The sequence below is a fragment of the Pavona decussata genome, unplaced genomic scaffold (assembly GCF_977016875.1).
Source record: "Pavona decussata unplaced genomic scaffold, jaPavDecu1.1 SCAFFOLD_142, whole genome shotgun sequence".
Classification (NCBI taxonomy): domain Eukaryota; kingdom Metazoa; phylum Cnidaria; class Anthozoa; order Scleractinia; family Agariciidae; genus Pavona; species Pavona decussata.
Genome location: NW_028145555.1, coordinates 122501 through 144250, shown reverse-complemented (window position 1 = coordinate 144250; position 21750 = coordinate 122501). Strand labels below are relative to the sequence as shown.

Genomic DNA, 21750 nt, shown 5'->3' with positions numbered 1-21750 from the left:
GTATACAGCGAATATGACAGTCGCGTGCGTACCTGAACAGAACAAGGTTAATGAAATAACTGCGATACTACGTGTGTTCGAAAGGTAAGCTTAAGTATCATTATCGGCTAATGCTAGTTTTCTTCAGGCTGCACTGCAATAACAATTTTTTATTATTTTTCAAACATACAGTGAACCCTAGTTCTGGTGGAGTAGCTTGTTTTGTGATCTGTCTGGCGCGAGCGGCTTCATTGGACGTGCTGTCCTCCATCGGGCCTATGCTCTTATTTTCTGATAGTCCTTCTTTAAAACAAGGTTGAAATGGCGTTTTGTGAGCTTTTCATCTTTCTTTCTTTCTATCTTTCTTTCTTTCTTTCTTTCTTTCTTTCTTTCTTTCTTTCTTTCTTTCTTTCTTTCTTTCTTTCTTTCTTTCTTTCTTTCTTTCTTTCTTTCTTTCTTTCTTTCTTTCTTTCAGCTATGATCATTTGTGGTTGAGAACAGTCTTCAGAAAAGTGAGCAGAGGTCGTGGGGTTAGCAAACAAATCGAATCGCGTGTGTCCGAACCATCCGTACAAAACCCGAAAGAAACCACTCTGCTCCCGGGGTTTGCTTGTCGACAACTTGCCGCAGGCTACCCGCGCCGTGCTCATATTTGCTACCCGGCAAACAATTGGACCGTTGAGCATGTCCACGATACTTCGGTCGCAGTTCTAACGAACAACTGAAGCTGGAATAAATGCTTCATATTCACGCGCGATGTGTCTGGATTTGAGTTCGATCGACCTGAGGGGACAGTTAATTATCTCTACTTTGATTCTGTGAAGGAATTGGGGCAGTGGGATATTTTCAGTGGATTTTATGGCTTCGAGCGGGCGAGCACCCCGGGATCTTGAGTTTCGCCTTCTCTTTCTCTTAGGAGTGGATGTCAACGGAAACGATAACTCCCCGAAATTGCTTCCAATCGACTTGAAAAACAGACAAGCAACAAAGAATACCACAGCGAGTCAAGGTAAGTCAATTTTATTGAGAAATCGTTCAAATTTCTACGGTTTTAAACAAAGCCGTTGGCTTCCCATATAAACCAAAATAAATTCAAATGTAACACAATATACGCCCGGTACTGATCGCCACCAGTCACGTTTATTTCGTAACATGAGCTTGGGCCACCTGTGCATCAAGCAACTATAAATCGATACGGTGTTATTGAATTTTTCTCAAAACGCAAACTATACATTTTGTTTTGGAATTTTAAAATCAAGCCATTTACCGAATCTTGCTAAAGAAATCCAGGGGAATCTAACCGGAAAAGGTTTGGCGAGTTCTTCTTTCTGCGTCATTTCCGGTTTTCGGCCCAAGCGCTGCTTCGAATCCCATGGCGAGAAACTTTCCGTTTTTCTAGGCAAAATAGCGGAGATTGAACTCCAATTTTGGTAAATATCTTTTATGTGGGTCATGAGCTTTCTGAATTTGGAAAGTTGTTTAGGGGTCTAGAGTATCCCTTTAAGGGCTTAGTATCTAAAGACACTGTGGTACTGTGTCGGTGGGGAGTAGAGACGAATGTTTGGTTTATCAACAGAGTTGATAACTAAAGGTAAATTAGCCACCGTAAAGAGATTCGAGTGCTTAAGTTTCGAGCGTGAGCCCTTCGTCGTCGTGTGATTCGCTTTAATTCGATGAAGAGCTAACGCTCGAAACGTCAGCGTTCGAATTTCTTTACGGTGGCCAATTTACCTTGAGAAGCAAAACCTGTGATCTGTTTTTGCAGTTGATTCTGGGCTTTCATTTAACGCTTTGACGGCTGGAATTCAAGAAAAATACCGCAAATTCAAGCTCAAAAGTGCGTTTCTTATACTTTGTCATGTCCAATTTCAACCAAACTACCTATTACATTACTTATGACTCTAACATTTACTTTTTCTTTATTGTATATTGGAGTTGTTGTTCAGACACCCGCAGAAAGCAGAAAACTTTCATTTGGCCGAATGAATCAAAATTTCTATCAAAAGTGGCGCGCACAGCGGAACACCGAAAGTGGAAATATTACAGCATAAAACCTGAATAAAAGCTGCAAGAAATATTTGTTTTTATTTTGAGATTCGTGCAGTGACCTATCTAAATATTTTACAAATGTTTGTATGCAAAATTCAATATGCTTCTAATAGGAAAGTGTAAGCGTGGAAATTATCCTGTAGAATTTGTGTAGGTGAAAAAATGCCTTTTTTTGATATAACACAAGATCTGCTGGATAGCTTTGCGTCATATAACCAGAGGAGTTAAAGAATTTAAAAGAGAGCGAGATAATTGCAACAACTGAAATTTAGAAGTCCCCTTAAGGGAGGGGCAGAGCTAACCTGTTTTCATGGTAACCGCAATGGCTATAAATTGGCCTTAATGTACATTACGTAATGCCCAACAACAGAGTTACATAGTCCGCTTATATGATCAGATATAATTTTTGTAATCTGTCATCATTTTACAAACGCTACAAAAATCAGTAAAAAAAATTTAATTCTAAGTAATAATTCAACACACAGTAGCACTGCCTAAATATGGTAAAAGTGCATTAAATGTTCGTCGTCAAAGTCCGTACACAACAGATGTCCAGCGAAATATGTAATTTCGCGTGTCGGGGAGAAAAATTGCAAACAGCTTTAAACAAGTAACGACCCCGAAACAAAGTCTCCAATAATTGTAAAACATTTTTCTGCTTTATTAGCTAATTGTCAAAAGGGCTCACATCGCCTAAACGAATGACGTCACAGTCGTACAACTTGCTTATTCCCAAACTTCGCTTAGCAGTTTGAGGGTTAAGATCGTTTGTTAACCTTTTCCATGTTTTGCTCTATTAACTTGAAACTCGCCCCAAAACGGACCTTACTGTAAACAAATCACTGACTTTAGCTCATGACAGTCACAACTTCAGTTTCTATCCGTGTCATTCATGCGAACAAATTAAGGGTTGTTTCAAAATATGAATATTGTGATTTTCTGTTTAAGGTTTTTTTTATGTTTAAGCCATGTACTCAAAACCTCAAAACTAGAGGTTAATATAATTATGATTGATTACGAGTATGGTTTATTATGAATACCATTAAAACGTACCATACTATTAATACCATTATGTAGTGGAATAAGTCTCAAATACTTAAATTATACAGGTGCTCTATTTTCGAGTTGAACAGCCGACTTTTTGGCAACTTCGTTTGTATTCAAATGTAACAGCTGCATTGTTAACGCTCAAAACAGTCGGCATTTTTGCGTTGGTCCGTCGTATGAACACCCGCGGTCTTCAAACAAAAGTCAGGACCGAGTAATGCTCCTACGCGCGAGTCCACAAATCAGGCACTTCGCGCCTTCAGCCAATCGTGTCAAAAACCGGGAATTTCAAGAGCAAGAACAAGTGTTTCCAGTTTACTTGTGTCCCAACTTGGAGTACTTCGTTTTCAAGTTACGCACGTCACCGCTAATTTGGTCTTGTTTCTTTTTTTAGCTATCTAACCAATAACAGACCACTTTTTCGCCACCCTTGTGGGTCCATTGTGTGCATTGCGCATATTGACCTCAAGTGGCGTCGTAGTTAAGGCTCGATATTTTAAAACTTCGTAGTCTTGTATATACCCTTTATTTATACCAATTGAGTATAGAACTATGATTTCTGCTCTACCGTTGTCAAAAAGCAACACAGTCGTATCAAAATCTATCACTTCTTTTCGCCGCAGGGGGCTGTTTGGCCGTATGATCTCGAAATTGGCCCTGGTTACGAAGAAAATCTTAAAGGGTAAATTTACAACAGATCAAACCGTGAACTTGTTAGTTAACTTTCTTAAATAATTCTATCATATCAATTTGTTGGTTTTTTACTCCATTGAAAGAAAAAGGTATTATTCTTCTTCCTCTCGTTTTTTTTTTTTCGGGGAGGGGTGGGGGGGGGGGGGGGGGGGGGGTTGGGGGTAGGTATTAAGGACGGTGCCTACTAATTTCGAAGTATTTTTGTGCGGCTTATGACTATGCGGGAAAAGCAGATCTTAGCAAGGCCTATTGGAATCCAAAACGAAAATTGGGGGTAGCCACGCATTTTTCAGATATAATTAGGCAATAATATCTCTAAAAAGAGCCAAAATATGAAGTAATGTATGGGATTTTTTCCTAAATTGAAGCTTAATTATCTCTGAAAAATGCATGGTTACCCCCAAGTTTCTTTCGAGATACCAAAAGCGTTTGCTAATTTCTGCTTTCTCGGCATAGTTTTAAACTGCGCAAAAATATTCCTGTATTAGCAGGCACCACCCATAGGAAACCCGAGTATCTCGAGATGCGCAGAACGTATGCGCAGTAACAATAGTAGGCACCGTCCTTAAGTGCTACCGTCGTGAAATAAAGTAATTAAATTACCAAATAATTTGATTAGAAAACGATGAAATAGGTAAAAATGGTATGGAACTGCACGGTTTTTCGAGGCTTTAATTGAGTAGAAATTTGTAAATCAGCAGGTGAAAATGTAATGTAATTTTAAACAACACTTTCGTAACGAAACTCGTGCCAATGGAATGGAACGGAATATTGGCAAAAGAAAAATGAAGTTAAAAAATACGTAATTTCTTTCCTTTTTTTCACTGAATTTAAATTTATATGCAATTTTGTAATTTCTACTCAAAGGATGGCAGACTGTCAGTTCTTGCGCGTTTGCGCGTGTTTCCTTTAAAGAAAAAATCCCTTTTTTGCGCGAAAGTTTCCTTTGATGATTAGTCGCAATGCTGGACTATTGTCAATACTGAGCCGAGAGTTCAGTCACTGACAAGAATGCAACAACATCTTTTAATAACCAATTGTCACTTCATGTTTGTTGTACTGAAGTTTATTCGTTGTAGCTGGACGCTTCTAGAGCCTTCTAAAAGATAAAGTTTTCCACGCTCACAATATATAGACAAGCCAACGTAGAAACAAATCCTTAGTTGCTCAGATTAGTAAACCGTTAAACGTGTTGTATTAACTTAGCCGTGAATTGTTTTGTTTAGATCATAACTGTAATTAGAGTTAGGTGTAAAATATGCAACATATGAGTCAAAATACACAAGTGTGGTTATGCCACCGGTCGATCTACCGCAACCCTGACCCCACTCTGAAGCCGTTTTCTGGTTTAGGTTCGAGAGATTCAAGTCTATTGCTGGATCCAAGAGCTGCCTATTCCGTCAATCCCGGGGATTTCTGCTGTACAGGTCATGGCCTTTCCGCGGCTAGCGAGTATTCCTTCAGGTTGAAAGGCATTTCATAGAGACAAGAGAATCTTGTCCAGATAGCCCAAAAACTTGTCCTTACAAATCCGCAGTTTGTCAACTGTGGGAAAATCACTGCTTGTGTATAAAAATATCTTTTTTCCCTTTTTGGTTTTCTTATAAATCTTCTCTTACAACTCCAACGGGAGCACTCGGGATCTTTTAAAAAAAAGGGTTATCACTCGGTATGGCTTTTATGAGGGATCAGTGGGTCTGCTAAAATTACCAGAACTTTTTGGCAAAGTAGCCTTTAACGTAAGGCTAGCTTTGCTGGTGTTAGAGCTACCATCACCCTCCCCCGAATCGGAAACTCAGATTTTGAATTCTGAGTAATACCATTCGTGAAATCATTCGTCAGATATTCCCACTTTTTTTGAGGAATATTGAGTCACGTGACCAGTTTCAACAAATTTTAGCAAACAAAACTAATAAGAAAGCGCAGCTCCTCGAGCAGAATTAAAAACACCGCAAATTGAATAGAGGGGGCAGATTAATAGAGCCTTTAAGTCTACAGATTTGTACTCTGTTATTAATTTTAGCGGCTTTAGCAGGGTTGCCGCCCAACGCCCATTTGCCGGTACAAAGAAGCCCCAGACTATTGCACTTTTCTTTTCTTTTCCTGTTTTCAGTTTACACCATCATGGACAACACAGTCGAAATTTTGGACACCGTCTGTATTGGTACAGTTGTTGCCATATTTCTTCTCAACAGCAGTCGAGTTCTCCAAGCTATTAAGTTGTGCCAGGAATGTTTGATTCTCGTAAACAACACACCCCAGGAAGAAGTAGTACAATTAGGCAACAAATGCCTATACATGCTGATGACTATGGCATATGATCTTCTTAACGATCACACAAGTGGGATAGAATGCGCTAAAAAAAGTCTGGACTTTGTTCGCCGCCTTGGCTCAAGAGACGAAGAATGTACCGTAACCTCTCACCTGGCAAACATATATAAACGTCAAGGAAAATATGGACAAGCAGAGGTTCTTTTAAAGAAATCACTGGGCATCGCGATAGAAACAGGCGGTAGGAAGAAAGAAGCCTCGTGTTATGAAAATCTTGGTACTATCTATGAGTCTCTCGGTCAATATGGAAAAGCTGAAGAATATCAAAGGAAAGCACTTGCAATAGCAAAAGAAATTGGCGACAAACAAGGAGAAGCCGCGTGTTGTGCAAACCTGGGATCTGTGTATCAATCTCTCAGTGAATATGGACAAGCTGAAGAATGTCTAAGGAAAGCACTTGCGATAGCAAAAGAAATTGGCCACAAACACAGAGAAGCCGAGTGTCATGAAAACCTGGGAGCTGTGTATCAATCCCTTGGTCAACATGAAAAAGGTGAAGAATACCTAAGGAAAGCACTTGCAATAGCACAAGAAATTGGCGACAAACGCAGAGAAGTCTCGTGTTATGCAGGACTGGGAACTGTGTATCAACCTCTCGGTCAATATGGAAAAGCTGAAGAATATCTAAAGAAAGCACTTGTAATAGCAAAAGAAATTGGCGACAAACACGGAGAAGCCACGTGTCATGAAAACCTGGGAGCTGTGTATCAATCCCTCTGTCAACATGAAAAAGCTGAAGAGTATCTAAGGAAAGCACTTGCAATAGCACAAGAAATTGGCGACAAACGCATAGAAGTCTGGTGTTATGCAGGACTGGGAACTGTCTATCAACCTCTCGGTCAATATGGAAAAGCTGAAGAATATCTAAAGAGAGCACTTGTAATAGCAAAAGAAATTGGCGACAAACACAGAGAAGCCACGTGTCATGAAAACCTGGGAGCTGTGTATCAGTCCCTCTGTCAACATGAAAAAGCTGAAGAATATCTAAGGAAAGCACTTGCAATAGGACAAGAAATTGGCGACAAACGCAGAGAAGTCTGGTGTTATGCAGGACTGGGAACTGTCTATCAACCTCTCGGTCAATATGATGGAAAAGCTGAAGAATATCTAAAGAAAGCACTTGTAATAGCAAAAGAAATTGGCCACAAATACGGAGAAGCCACCTGTCATGAGAACCTGGGAGCTGTGTATCAATCCCTCGGTCAACATGAAAAAGCTGAAGAATATCTAAGGAAAGCACTTGCAATAGGACAAGAAATTGGCGACAAACGCAGAGAAGTCTGGTGTTATGCAAAACTGGGACTTGTGTATCAACCTCTCGGTCAATATGATGGAAAAGCTGAAGAATATCTAAAGAAAGCACTTGTAATAGCAAAAGAAATTGGCGACAAACACGGAGAAGCCGCGTGTTATGCAAACCTAGGAGGTCTGTATCAATCCCTCAGTCAACATGAAAAAGCTGAAGAATATCTAAGGAAAGCACTTGTAATAGCAAAAGAAATTTCTTACAAAGAAGTAGAAGCCGCGTGTTATGGAAGCCTGGGATCGTTGTGTCGTATGCATGGTAAACATTCTAAAGCTAAAGATCACCACGAGAAAGCACTTGTCATAAGCAGAGAGATCAGTGACATAGGTTCAGAGGCTAGGTGGCACCTTCAACTTGCACGCGACATTATTTCAGCAGGGGATGGATGTTTACAGCATGAAATCGTGCCGAATCTCCGTGCAAGCATTGACAAGTGCGAGAAAATGCGAAACTTTCTGGGAAGCAATGACCAATTTAAGATATCCCTTTTGGACGAGCACAGTTCATCCTATCATTTACTCAGTGTAATGTTAAGCGTTAGTAAAAATGCGGAAGAAGCTCTCTCTGTTCTAGAACTTGGACGAGCCAGAGCTCTGGCAGACTTAATCTCAGCTCTGTATTCTGCTCAACAACAAACATCAGTCAATCCGCCGTCATGGGCTGATATTGAAAGCATCGTGAAGAAAGAATGCAACTGTAGTTGCTTGTACATTTCATATTTTGCACGATATATGCTCTTGTGGGTCCTTAAAGGAAACAAGCAAGTACATTTTCGTGCAATAAACGTCAACGAATGCTTTGTCACCAAGAGATTGGAAAGAACTGTTCCTCAAGTATTTCGTGAGGAAAGCTATAGAGAATTTAATGTTTGCCCTCAAGAGCAATGTGAAGATCGATCACTGGCGTTTTCGAAAGCCAGCGATTTGACACAAGAATCAGCCGAGGAAGGAAGCTTGGCAGCTTACCGCCTTGTAGAGGAAGAAGAAGAGGAAAACCTACAACACCTTCCCACCCGAGCCGAGCGTTACAGAATGATCATCGCCCCTGTGGCTGACTTTCTTGACCAACCTGAACTCATCATTGTTCCTGATCCCACCTTGTACAAAGTCCCATTTGCGGCTTTAGAAAATGAAAGTGGAAATTATTTATCAGAGGAATACAGGATCCGAGTTGTTCCGTCCTTGACAACTCTAGGGCTCATTCATGACAGTCCAGCAGATTATCACAGTCAGACCGAAGCACTGATAGTGGGCGAGCCAGACGTTAGGGATGTGTCCTACAAGGGAAGCCTTGGGGTCCTTTGCCGTTTGCCCTCTGCAAAAGAGGAAGCGGAGATGATAGGAGAACTGATCGGAGCTGTGCCTTTGTTAGGGAGGCAAGCAACTAAGCAAGCGGTTCTTCAGAGTATACCCTCTGTAAGTCTGATTCATTTTGCTGCTCATGGTGATGCCGAAAGAGGAGAAATTGCTCTTGCTCCTCAATACCCTATTAACGGGATTCCAACCGAGAAAGACTATCTGTTGACAATGGCGGATATTTCACGAGTTCAACTGCGAGCAAAACTTGTAGTACTCAGCTGTTGTCACAGTGCACAAGGACATGTAAAAGCTGAGGGAGTTGTTGGAATCGCTCGATCTTTCTTAGGATCTGGTGCACGCTCAGTATTGGTGGCCTTGTGGGCCATACCAGACGAAGCAACAAAGAAACTTATGAGTCGTTTCTATGAGCACCTTCTTCGTGGGGAAAGTGCCAGTGAATCTCTTCACCAGGCCATGAAGTGGATGAGAAATAACGGTTATCCTGATGTGAGGGACTGGGCTCCTTTCATGCTGATTGGAGATAACGTGACGTTTAATTTTGAAAAGTAAAGGTAAGTTTTACCAATGAATTATATTATTAAGGGTTCTAAATGCATTCCCATTCTGTTGGAAACGCTTATGGTTCTGTGACAGGAGACTAAAGGTACATTGTTATTGGACTATTCTTATTTCGATTTATAAACATCTTATATAATAGGATGAACCACAATTGAAAAAAAAAGCTCAATAATTCATTTATTTGTGCTTTTGAAAGCAGAATCAAAGGAATGATGTACTGATTCGGTTTCTTCCAACAACGGGATAAATAAAATAATAACATGATCAGTGTATTTTCCAGAATAGATCCAAAACCATTTTAGTTGAATAATGCGTGTGGGAGACCTTCAGGCTCTCTAGTCCAACTGCTTACGTCCCTCTTCAGTCTTACTCATCTCTTAGCCTACATGGGCTGTTAACTGTGTTCTATGTTTTGATTTATACTGACAACAATCAGTATTGCTTCGTTAAAAACCAAAATTGTCTAGTTCAATACGTTTGTGCTGTTGTTATCAGACCAAGAGTTCGGTAAAAAAAATGATCCCTTTAATCTTTATCCCTTCCACTTTTCTTTGTCATGCACAAGGGTGTAAAATTACCTTTAAAAAAAAGAGGATTATAAAACTGACTCTTAGTCTAAAATTCGAATTTTGCTTTACAGTTGCAGGGTCTCATCTTGTCCGAGGAATGCCTGGCAAATTGCAACTTGGAAATTGGACGTCAGAACATTTAACAGTTAACCACAGTAGACTTTAACACTCAATCACTTGGACTGTATGCAAAAACGTATCAGACTCCTATAACTTAGAATCAGTAAAGTTAACGTGCTTTCCGTTTTCTGTTTGCAAAGTGATCTACATCAAAAGTAAGCAACAAGCAACTTTAGTTTGGCCAGCATAAAATAAATAATAGTCCCTTTAGATTTAAGAGCAGACTTCTTTACTACCTCGCGATCGGTTGATGCAAATTATACACCAAAAGATTGATACACCGTGGAGAAATTCTCCTGGAATGCAGGCCGTTAGGGGGCCAAGGCTGCCGTTTTAATTTGGTAACTCTAGCATTTGGAGTTCTCAAAGTTTATAAAGTGGAAGTTATTGTTTTTATAATCTTGCAAGGTATAAATAAGGTAGAGACAATACGTTTTCAAACTTACACAAGTGAATGTGTTTGTTAATCGTCAGTTATGCGAAAGCAAATTGAGATGGTTGTCCCGTTTATTTCTTCCGCTCCATTTTTAAATTTCGACAGTTCGTCGTGAGTTGAATTGTATTTTTACCTTAAATTTCGATTACGATTGAGTTTGTAAAAATCGAGTATTACAGTTTTTATTTTACAAAGAGGACAGATAAGTGTAGATTTTTAGTGTAGTCGATGGGTTATTTTTAGCCTACCACTATCAAATACAGGAAGTATAAAAGTATTTTGCACTTACTTAAAGTTTGATTTGATATTTGATTTTTGTTCAAATTCCTCCTTTGGAATTCCGACGTTGGCGCAGTCGACTTCAAACTAGGGTTTTCTTAGACGACATATTCAGTTCGGCAATAGTAGATTTGTAGGATCTGTAATTCTTTGCTAAGATTTTGTTGTAAATATCCAATATTGCAGTTTTTATTTCAATAAGAAGGCAAACTAATGTAGACTTTGTAGCACATGCATGGTTTAATTTTCATTGATAGTTAAAAAGGAAGGGTGTCTCTCTCTTCTGTAAGAAACAGGGAGCACAAAAGCATATATGTCAAGGTGCTAAATAAACTGTCATCTGGAAACACAGATATCTCGTTAATGTTCTTTATAATGCTGTTTCCTTTAGGTCCGTATTCCCTCTATTTAGTGCTCTCCCATGAATAAACGACTATATAGGTGTTGCATAAGCGCCTCTCAAAACGAAAAGACAGTCCGGAAAGGTGGCATGAAGCAAGTGTTGGCCGTCACCAAAAAAATCACTGACTTAAGCTCGCTAATATTACATGTGTAGCGCGCTTGTTTTGTATGGCTTGAAGAACGACTAATTTTACGTGTGTAGCGCGCTTGTTTTGTTTCGCCTCATGGCTTAAAGAACGACTAATGTTATATGTGTAGCGCGCTTGTTTTGTATGGCTTAAAGAACGATCAATGTTGCATGTGTAGCGCGCTTGTTTTGTTTCGCCTCATTGCGTATGTTTCATGTGTAGCGCGCTTGTTTCGCCTCATGACTGAGAGATATTTTCTCTGTCTCACGCGAACAGACTTCCGGGAGTCCGATTGACTCTTGTCAAGACGAACTGTCTCCATCGGATCCGATCGAGTCTGTTTGCCAACTTTTCAATCCCCCGCTCGCTCCGGTTCCGGTCGCGATCGGACTCAATCCGCCTGGGAGTGAAGTCAACCGGACTCAGGTCAAGTGTATTGGACATGATGTGTTCTGGGGAAACACTGATGCGATTTCTTTGCGCTTAATCATTTTTTTTTTCGCTATAAAGATCCTAATCTACTCGGTTAATAACATTACTTCCTACTCATCGTCGGGCGTCGAAACATAGCAACTTTCGTTCTAAGTAAAAACGACCTCACATTATCTCTTAATTAATGTTGAAGCCACCTACTTAATGTAGTCATAGATATCGCAGCGTCGGCTGATTGCCCTAAGAGTCGTGGGATGTACTTTAACTGCCAGGGAACTGACGCCAAACTGAAAAGGAACTTCCACCAAAAGGCACTTCAAATCCAAGCCGTTTTGATATGAGCTGTCTGCAAAAACGTAGAAAGCTCTAAATGTCATTGGTGGTGATTAAACATTAATTCATGATTGTGCAATTAGATCCCATCCTGTCTAAAGGCAGGTTTTCAATCTCATTTGCATTTGTTTTTTTCTATTAGTGCTCAATAACTTTTTAAAGGCTTAATGGGTTGGCGGATAAATTTATGTGTCCAAAGATGTTAAGTTTAAATTTGTCGTTCATTTTTTGATGTTTTCTCCAAAACACTGAACAAATCAACCAAATTGGTGAAGCTACTGGTACCGCTTGTATATTTATCAATGGCGTGTGAGAAAAATATGAATGCAATACCTGATAATATAATGTAATCTAAAATGTGTATGACACTGACTTGTACTGAAAACGTTAAAAACCAAACGTTTATAAAAACTTTAACAAGACACTCACGTGATCTGTTCTCTCGCGCGGTGATCGTTCGTTACGCGTTGTGATTGTAGCACACGCATACTGTGAACCGTTAGATAAGCGTTTGCTTATTTGTCATTTTTTAAACCGACAAAGGCCGAAGATTTTTGGCCGAAACGTCTTGTTAAAGTGTTTATAAACATTTGGTTTTTAGCGCTTTACAAGTCAGTGGCATACACATTTTAGATTACATTATGTCCATTATGTCTATTTACGGGTCCTAACACGTTCAGTATAAATTTGTCGTTCATTTTTTGATGTTTTCTCCGAAACACTGAACAAGACAAACGAATTAATGAAGCAATTGGTACCGCTTGTTTATTTATTAATGGCGTGTGAGAAGAATATTAATGCGACACATGATAACAGTTTAGATATTGAAAATTGACTGCTAAAAAAGCAACATCTCCCCTCGACGTTTTGGTGCAAATTTAAAGAGCCGGTGTTATCAGTGCCGCAAAATCTCCTACCATTTCAGTTTATTATGGAACGCGATTTTGAAAAGTCGCTTTGTCTGGGTACGGGAATATCCTTTCTGTTTCTGTTAATTCTTATTTCAGTTTCCAATGGTTTCATCTTGATTGTACTGTACAGAAACCCTTTGCGATGCTTCAGGAAAGCGTTTTCCGTGTTTTTGGTGTTCATTTGTGCACTAGATCTCTTTATCGACATTGTAGTATGTTCTGGGGAAACCCTGATGCGATTTCTTTGCGCTTTTGGCGATCAAAACATTCCCCAAGAGGGCGATATTCTAAGGATTCTGGGCTACATTGGAGTTAACAGCTCTATTTTACTGGCAACAGCAATGTCCGTCGACCGCTTTGTTGCTGTTATTTTCCCCCACTTCTATCACCGTAAAATCAAGCCTAGGACAATAGTGCTATGCAATGCAGCCATCGTTGTGTTTTCGTCGATCTTTGCCTCATTGCAACTTTCTGGTATCTCAATAGATGTCTACCATTTAATAGATCAACATTTACACGAGACGTTTCCTCTTTCCACAACCACTTTGGCCTATCTGGGAATATTTTACTTTTTAAGGAAGCAATCACGAGTTTCTCTTCAGAACCAACCGACCTTGCCTAACAACACAGCGCTTCACAGCAGGCGACGAGAAGCAGTGGCCAAAAAGGAAAAAAGGTTGGCTATAACTTCCTTTTTTATTTTGCTTTTTCTTGTTATTTCTCTGGTCCCATTATGTGTGGCTATCATAATTGAAGTAAACTGTCATAGCTGTGGCAAACAGAACTGGTTTTCCTCGTTGAGAAGAATCCTGTGATGTGTTCCTGTTTTTCAATTCCACCGTCAATCCTTACTTGACGGCATTTCGTATTAAGGATTTGAAGAACTCAGTTTGGATTTTACTTGGTTTGAGTCATCAAGGCAACGAACTAAGCTGGCGGACGATTCCGACCCCCTGACAACTTCAACGAGAAACACGTCTTGCTCTATATGACCGATAATCAGGAAAAACCGTGATGAACTTTACTGGTTTGACTCCTTTTTTAGGCACGAAAAGAAAAAATAAAAGCGAAACGAAGCACTACAATGAAATTTAATTCGATTTAAAATTGTGATATTTTTTTTTTTTTTTTTTTGCACTGCATGTAACATTGCCTTTAATTCTAATAAGGAACAGGTGAAAACTGTTTCGCGACTTGCCTTATAATAAAAACAATTCGAATTTTATTTGCATTTGGGTTTTCCACCTGAATGTAAATAACGTATGTTTTATTAGAAAAATATGGGAGCTTACGCATGCATTGTGTGTTTAAAAGTTTCAAGAAGGTAAACAAGGAAAATACATCAAACAACAGGAAAATGATAACAACATGGCGGTTCTAAGGCCTTTACCCTAGGAACTTATTGACTGAGAGCTCGTTTAAATAGTTGTTTTGTTGGCTTTTAACGAATAGATATAGGAATATCATTCCAGTAATAGCATCTAATAATTGTTGTGCAAAAATTTCTTAATATTTATTCTGAAAGGACCAGGATTCAGATGTTGTAGGGAAGCAATTCGAGTTGAGTTATTATGTTCCTCAGTTACTAGGATAAGGGTGAAATTGGAAGGCTTTCCATCTACAATATAATCATAAAAAAGTTGGCAGGTGTTAAAGTTAACGATGTCAGGAAGCTTGATAAGAGCAAGATTTACATAATGAGCGGTGGTATGATCACGAAGCGGGACGTTATTAATGATTCTAACTGCTTTGTATTGTAACTTTACCAGTTGTGCTAAGGGTGCCTCATAGTTATTTCCCCACAATACGCAACCATAGGTTAGATAGGGATATACAAGTGCATAATAGATACTTATAAGTGACTGGTTTGTAACATGACGTTTAAGATTTGTAATAGTATTTACACTTTTGCTAATTTTGCTACTTATATAATCAATGTGGTCTTGCCAAGACAATATGATCATGTGGAGTAAATAAAAAAAAACTCATTGACTGAAAGTAAACTCGTGTTAAAATCTAAACATAGCGACAAGGTCTTAACTTCAGCTTCACGTTTGACGTTACACTCAACTGTCCGTCAAATAATAATAAATAAAACTGTAAAGCCACAGGGTAATTCCCAGGCCTGTGCGACCTTATCGAGTTAAGGTGAGTCTTATATCGGAGGCAAGGTGCCAAATAAGATAGCAGGAGAGTACCTACCCGAATCCAGACCAGGTCAACAATGCGGCAACATGAACTGACAACTTTACTTAACATACTCCAGCTTCAAATTTTTTGGAAACCGTATCAGCAAATTTGAAACACTTCTTTAGCTCTTCTAACAGTTTTAGAAATTAATCTCACATTTCAAAACTCATCTTCTTCGGTGCCGGCTATAGAGCCTTTCTTATTCTGCTTTTTCAATAACATTACTTTCTACCCAGTGCCTACAAACCTTTGTCATAAGAAAGTTATGAATTACGTGGAAAGCATAGTGTAAAATAATTTTTATTTAAGTTGTATCTTGCCTATAGTTTTTGTTGCTATTTAGTTACCATTTATTAATTAATGTTTAATGATTGCTCAAACCTGTCTAACCTGTATCTTTGTTTACTGTATTTTTCTCCCCTCTTGTATTTCTAACCAGATAGTGTGAAATAAAATGATTTGATTGAACAGTTTGTCCAAATTATTACACAACAGCCGCTAAACAAGGGAACAAAGATTAGATCAAGGCAAAGAATGGTGTGTCTTTCCAACATGATGCCAGTCAAAACCTCAACATACTGTTGTCTTGCTAAATATTTCTCAATTATACCAAAATGTTCTTGTGAACAACACCAAATCATATTTTTAATGTCCCATTAACAATATTTTAAAGGTTTGTCTGGTCCTTCCGAATAATTTAAGTGTTACTGCCTTTTGTACCACAAACTTACATAACTTGGCATTTGGACAGATGATCGTCAGTCATTTGTCAATCCTTACAGAAATATTTTTCTTTTCTCCGCGGTATCCCAGCAGTTTGCAATAATCTTCCGTCAGAAGCTGTTAATGCCCAATCCTTACATCACTTACCATCATACTGATATACCGACCACACGAATTAATTTAAGAAAATAGACCTCTCGTTGCCTTTATTAGCTATCTATTTGGGATTCAACTATTGAATAAAAATTTAAGATTAACAAACAATTCCATCCATGTCACGTGACCTGATATAAAATTATCGGTATTTTAAAAAAAAGGGAAACATTTTTTTCGCTATAAAGATCCCAATTTACTCGGTTAATAACATTACTTCCTACTCATCTTCGGATGTCGAAACATAGCAACTTTCGTTCTAAGTAAAAACGACCTCATATCATCTCTTAATTAATGTTGACGCCACCTACCTAATGTAGTCATAGATATCGCAGCGTCGGGTAATGGCCCTAAGAGTCGTGGGATGTACTTTAACTGCCAAGGAACTGAGGCCGAACTAAAAAGGAACCTCCACCAAAAGGCATTTTAAATGCAAGCCGTTTTGATATGAGCCGTCTGGAACAAAGTAGAAAGCTCTAAATGTCATTGGTGGTGATCCAACATATTCATGATTGTTCGATTAGATCCCATCCTGTCTAAAGGCAGGTGTTCAATGCCATTTGCATTTGTTTTTTCCCATTAGTGCTAAAACACTTTTTAAAACATTATTTTCACTTTTAAGGATGGCCTGGCCATGGGTTGGCGGATAAATTTACGGGTCCAAAGATGTTCAGTATAAATTTGTCGTTCATTTCTTTTATGATTTCTCCGAAACACTAAAAAAAAAACGAATTAGTGAAGCTATTGGTACCGCTTGTTTATTTATTAATGGTGTTTGAGAAGAATATGAATGCGACACATGATAATAGTTTTTGGATATAGACAATTGACTTCTAAAATAGCGACATCTCCCTTCGGCGTTTGGTGCAAATTTAAAGATCCGGTCTTATCAGAACCGCAACATTTCGTAAAATTTCAGTTCATTATGGAAGGCGATTTTGAAAAGTCGCTTTGTCTGGGTAACGGGAATATCCTTTCTGTTTCCTTTATGTTTAATTTCAATTCCAAATAGTTTCATCTTGACTGTGCTGTACAGAAACCCATTGCGATGCTTCAGGAAAGCATTTTCCGTGTTTTTTTGTGTTCATTTGTGCAATTTGTGCAGTGGATCTCTTTATCGCCATTGTAGTATGTTCTGGGGAAACACTGATTCGATTTCTTTGCGCTTTTGGCGATCAAAACATTCCCCAAGAGGGTGACATTCTACGGATTCTGGGTTACATTGGAGTTAACAGCTCTATTTTACTGGCAACAGCAATGACCGTCAACCGCTTTGTGACTGTTATTTTCCCTCACTTCTATCGCCGTAAAATCAAGCCTAGGACACTAGTGCTATGCAATGCAGCCATCGTTGTGTTTTCGTCGATCTTTGCCTTATTGCAACTTTCTGGCATTTCAGTAGATGTCTACCGTTTAATAGATCAACATTTACACGCGACGTTTCCTCTTTGTGCAACCACTTTGGCCTATCTGGGAATATTTAACTTTTTAAGGAAGCAATCGCCAGTTTCTCTTCAGAACCAACCGACCTTGTCCAACAACACAGCGCTTCACAACAGGCGACGAGATGCAGTGGCCATAAAGGAAAGAAAGTTGGCTATAACTTCCTTTTTCATTTTACTGTTTCTTGTTCTTTCTCGGGTCTTTTATTTTTTGGCTATCATTATTGAAGTAAATTGTCATAGCTGTTGTAAACAGAACTGGTTTTTTGCGTTGAGAGAATCGTGTATTTTATTCCTGTTTTTCAATTTCCACCGTTAATCCTTTCTTCATGGCATTACGTATCAAGGATTTCAAGAAGTCAGTTAGGATTGTTCTTGGTTTGAGTCATCAAGGCAGCGATGATTCCCACCTCCCGACAACTTCAACGAGGAACACTCGGCTTGTTCTATATGACCGATAATCAGGAAAAACCGTGATGTAAAACTTTACTGGCTTGACTCATCCTTCAGAGAAAAGAAAAAAAAAACAGAAGCAAAACAAAGCGATACAATGAAATTTAATTCGATTTCTAATTCTTATCTTTTACCCCTATATGCAACATTGGTTTTAATTTAAATGTGGAGCAGATGAAAATTGTTTCGCGACTTGCCTGATAATAAAAAAAGTAAAGATATACATGCCCCGCAACGGACATTTGTGGTCAAAACTATATTCATGAAGGATTGGAAATCCGCGAAGTAAGGCAAGTAACACGAACACATATTTTCAAGTGACATTGCCAATATTGTCCAATATTTCAGTTTCAAAGTTCACGGAAGTCATATAACTGAAATTCGATCTCCGTGTTACTAAGAAACTGCTCAGCCTTAAAGCATTTTTAACTGATTTGTTCTGTCTAGATTGAGTGTTAATTTTTATAAAGAAAACGTGTGTCATTGTCCGCGAACATAACAGTACTGTATTTTTAAACTGACATATGTTCTTCTGTGACTTTTTATAAAAAAATAAGCACGGACGGTAACACACCCACGATGCCTTCAGGTTCAGTCGTGCGTCACCGGAACGCCTGTAATTGCCTTTTGTACCTAGTAATGATGTTTGGGCTAAAAGTATTTGGATCGACAGTTAATTTCCGTTGCCAGGCTAAAAGTTTTCCGTCGCAATCAGCAAAAGCAGTTTCTTTTAATATATTCAAGACAAACCTAATTTTTTGCTTGCATTATCGGTCGTTTCTATAATACAGAAAATTTAAGAAGCACAAACTGTTTATGGCTAAAAAAAAAAAAAAAAAAAGGACAGAAACATAAAAAAGCGAAAATTAAAGGCAATTTTTTTTAAATAAAGTGCGACCAGTCACCATCTGTTTGTTAAATGATCCACTTGAAGTGCTGATGTATGATAAAAAGGCAACATGCAAATAGAGAAATTTAGAATCACGTTTTAGGCAAACGTGAGATTTGCGTTTATATTTTCTTGACATAATTAGTACTCAGACAGTAAAAATCATTCTGTCCTTTAATGCTAACGCAAAATTACGAAATTATACTGAGAAACTAAAAACAGGGAGTGTTTGGCGATATAGTGTAAACATGGTCACGTGGTCATTTCGGCCATTTGCATTCTGTTTGCCATGAATCTCTCTAATATCACAGGAGGGAACATTAAAATAATCATGTTTTTCGTGATTTGAAAAAGACCTAGAAAGAACTATAGCGTTTCATTTTATCAAAAAGAATCAAATTAACAAAAAAAAATTTCAAGATGGGTAGGTTTATGATTGGAAAGATTTTGAATGGCATCTCCAGTACAGTCCTTATAATAAGTCCACTTTTTCGTAAGCTTGTGAAACACCACTGCACTCCAAACATAAACCATAAATGTTTAATGATATTGAGACTGGGCTTTTTCCTTTTATGTGTTAATATCCTTTTTTAGAGTTTCCATCTGTCTTCTCAAAGTAAATATTACAGAAAGCAATGAAAAAAGCCTGCTTATAATTGGCTCAACAAACAGCAAGCTCCATGTATGTCACACGAAGAGGCAACATTTTTACTTATTTACGGTTAGTTTTTAATTAAGTTTCAATGCGAAACAGTGTTTTTAACTGAGCAGACAAATAAACTCAGAACTGTCACAATCGGTTGCTCTGTGTGAATCCACGACTACGTTCATTAAAGAGATCACGTAAGTCGAAGAATCTAGACGGAGCACAAAGAATAAACTTCAAGGTGACCTAAAATTACGTTGTACATAATCTAGCAGTCATGGATGGAGGTTCTGAAAGATCGCTATGTTTAAGCAGTGGAATACCCTTTGCGTCTCTGTTTTTCATCATTGGGCTTCCAAATGCCTTCGTTCTGTTCGTGTTGTACAAAGACCCTCTCCACTGCTTCAGAAAAGCTTTCACCGTGTTTCTGTTTTTCGTTGCGATGGTGAACGTCTTCAATGGTGTCATTGTGTGCTCTGGAGAAACTGTGGTGCGGTTTCTGTGCGCTTTTGGCAGCTGGCGAATCCCGAAAGAAGGAGACATTATCACGGTGTTAGAATATATTGGAATTAACAGCTCCATTCTCCTAATGACAGCGATGTCCATTGATCGTCTTGTAGCTATTGCTTACCCACATTTCTATCTTGGCAAAATCAAGCCTCGGAGACTTGTGCTATTCAATGCCGCTATTTGTGTGTTTTCCTCAATTTTTGCCTCAGTACAAGTCACTCGGATTTCAATGGATGTTTACCGCTTCATAGATGTTTACTTGAATATTGCATTACCCATTGTGACAATGTTCCTAGTATATTTGAAAATGTTTTTAATTTTGAAGAAGAGATCTCATGAAGACTTGAAGAAGCACGCGATAACGCCAGCTACCAATCCAACACTTTACAATTTGAGACGACTAAGAATCGCAAAAAAGGAAAGAAAGTTCGCAATAACTACATTCCTTATTTTACTTGTTCTACTTCTCTCGCTTCTTCCTTATTTCGTTGCAAATTTTATCGAAGCCAAATGCCATGAATGTAGAGTCCCAACCTGGTTTTTCACGTTCAAGGAATCAGCCCTAGTATTTCTGTTTCTAAATTCGGCTGTCAGCCCTTTTATAACAGCATGGCGCATCAGTGAACTAAGACAATCCGTGAAAATTGTGTTGCGTTTAAGACAGCGAGTCGATCAGAGTGATTTCCACCTAAGAAGTCTTACACAGGAACGTAACAACAAAATAACAAGCCAAGCCAATGTTACCGAAGAAGAATTAAGAGAAAAAATGACAACATAACATCGTCGATGTTGTTTATCAGCTACAATAAAATGGCGTCTCTGTTTAAGCTATGTGCGCGCATATATGACGAGGCATAACTGGCTAGAATTTAAAATAATGAAGCTAGAAATTAAAATAATAAAGTTTTTACGGTTTTACGTGGAATTATTCTTTTATTTTGTGTAAAAATGATGATATTGTATTTTCGTGATTGGGCAGCGCAAGCTAGACTTTCTTAAAGTCGCCCGCTCGCTTCTCATTCTCTAAGCTCGACTTGTAAGCAAATCTAAGTGCTAGCCTGAAACGGTGTCAAGATATATCTGGAAATTGAAAGATACCTCTTGGAACCTCAGACTATTTTTTGGGCTGTCCAATCCCCCTCGGTTGCTTTAGCTTCTTTAATTTGCGTTTTCTATCTTCTATTAGGAAATGTTAATAAGTAAAGGAAATTAAGAACAAATGAAACTCTGCACAGCATCTGGTGAGACTTTGTATACAAAGGTTACCTTATCAGTTCTACATTTCTTGAAATGGTGTCATGTTCAGTTGAATCATAGTTTGGAACAAAAAGATTATCGAAATTCTCGTCGTTTTGTTTAACTTTATATTCTTCCGCTGATATTGTTTAATTTGTTTTGAATCGTTAAGTACACTAACTTTTAAGTAGTGTATATATGACAAAAAAGGACAGTTAATGCATCTTTTGTTTTGACTGAAATACAGAAATCATGGAGAAAAGAGACACATATCTCTTTTTTAGTGAATGCATGCAGAACTGATTAACATCTACGAGCAAAGTTTTTAACGAAACCATATTAATTTTTTTTTTGTTTCAACCGGTCATATTATCAATTATAACGTTTATTTTTGTTTCGCGGGCATTTCTTCCTTTGTAAACAGAATAAAACCAATTTTGTTGTTTTAACGCGTGAAAAATCTATCGAGTTATTTTTTGTCGCTTTTGTTTCGTTTTGAGGGCTGAAAAAAAAAATGAACGCAGAAAATTAAATCGCATAATCCTACTCACAGAATCCCAGCTATTTCACTTCAACTCTTCCATTCTTGCACAACGCCATGGTGAAATCAGCCAAA

General features: G+C 38.4%; 3 protein-coding genes and 2 pseudogenes across 3 annotated transcripts; all 5 read left to right on the top strand.

Annotated features, from left to right (window-relative positions):
* Positions 1-610: 610 nt before the first annotated feature.
* Positions 611-7210, top strand: LOC146466649 (uncharacterized). Its single transcript, XM_085126979.1, has 3 exons — positions 611-988; positions 5882-6978; positions 7106-7210. Exons 1-3 carry the CDS (start codon positions 838-840, stop codon positions 7208-7210), a joined length of 1353 nt encoding a protein of 450 aa, XP_084983105.1. The 5' UTR covers positions 611-837.
* A 315-nt stretch (positions 7211-7525) lies between these two features.
* LOC146466648 (tetratricopeptide repeat protein 28-like) lies at positions 7526-10985 on the top strand. Its single transcript, XM_085126949.1, has 2 exons — positions 7526-9275; positions 9923-10985. The coding sequence occupies exon 1, from the start codon at positions 7657-7659 to the stop codon at positions 9271-9273; it is 1617 nt and encodes a 538-aa protein (XP_084983075.1). The 5' UTR covers positions 7526-7656; the 3' UTR covers positions 9274-9275; positions 9923-10985.
* A 1778-nt stretch (positions 10986-12763) lies between these two features.
* On the top strand, positions 12764-13849 carry LOC146466647 (uncharacterized; annotated as a pseudogene).
* A 3034-nt stretch (positions 13850-16883) lies between these two features.
* On the top strand, positions 16884-18038 carry LOC146466646 (uncharacterized; annotated as a pseudogene).
* Positions 18039-19239: 1201 nt separating this feature from the next.
* LOC146466645 (adenosine receptor A1-like) lies at positions 19240-21262 on the top strand. The gene has a single exon (XM_085126969.1). The coding sequence runs from the start codon at positions 19666-19668 to the stop codon at positions 20674-20676; it is 1011 nt and encodes a 336-aa protein (XP_084983095.1). The 5' UTR covers positions 19240-19665; the 3' UTR covers positions 20677-21262.
* The last annotated feature ends 488 nt before the right edge of the window (positions 21263-21750 follow it).

What these genes read in the sequence shown, in the direction of transcription:
- LOC146466649 (XM_085126979.1), top strand. Translation starts at nt 838, where the DNA reads ATGGCTTCGAGCGGGCGAGCACCCCGGGATCTTGAGTTTCGCCTTCTC. An exon ending in GAATACCACAGCGAGTCAAG is followed by an intron (nt 989 to 5,881) that starts GTAAGTCAATTT and finishes TCCTGTTTTCAG; the next exon opens with TTTACACCATCATGGACAAC. An exon ending in AATATCTAAAGAGAGCACTT is followed by an intron (nt 6,979 to 7,105) that starts GTAATAGCAAAA and finishes CACTTGCAATAG; the next exon opens with GACAAGAAATTGGCGACAAA.
- LOC146466648 (XM_085126949.1), top strand. Translation starts at nt 7,657, where the DNA reads ATGCATGGTAAACATTCTAAAGCTAAAGATCACCACGAGAAAGCACTT.
- LOC146466645 (XM_085126969.1), top strand. Translation starts at nt 19,666, where the DNA reads ATGGATGGAGGTTCTGAAAGATCGCTATGTTTAAGCAGTGGAATACCC.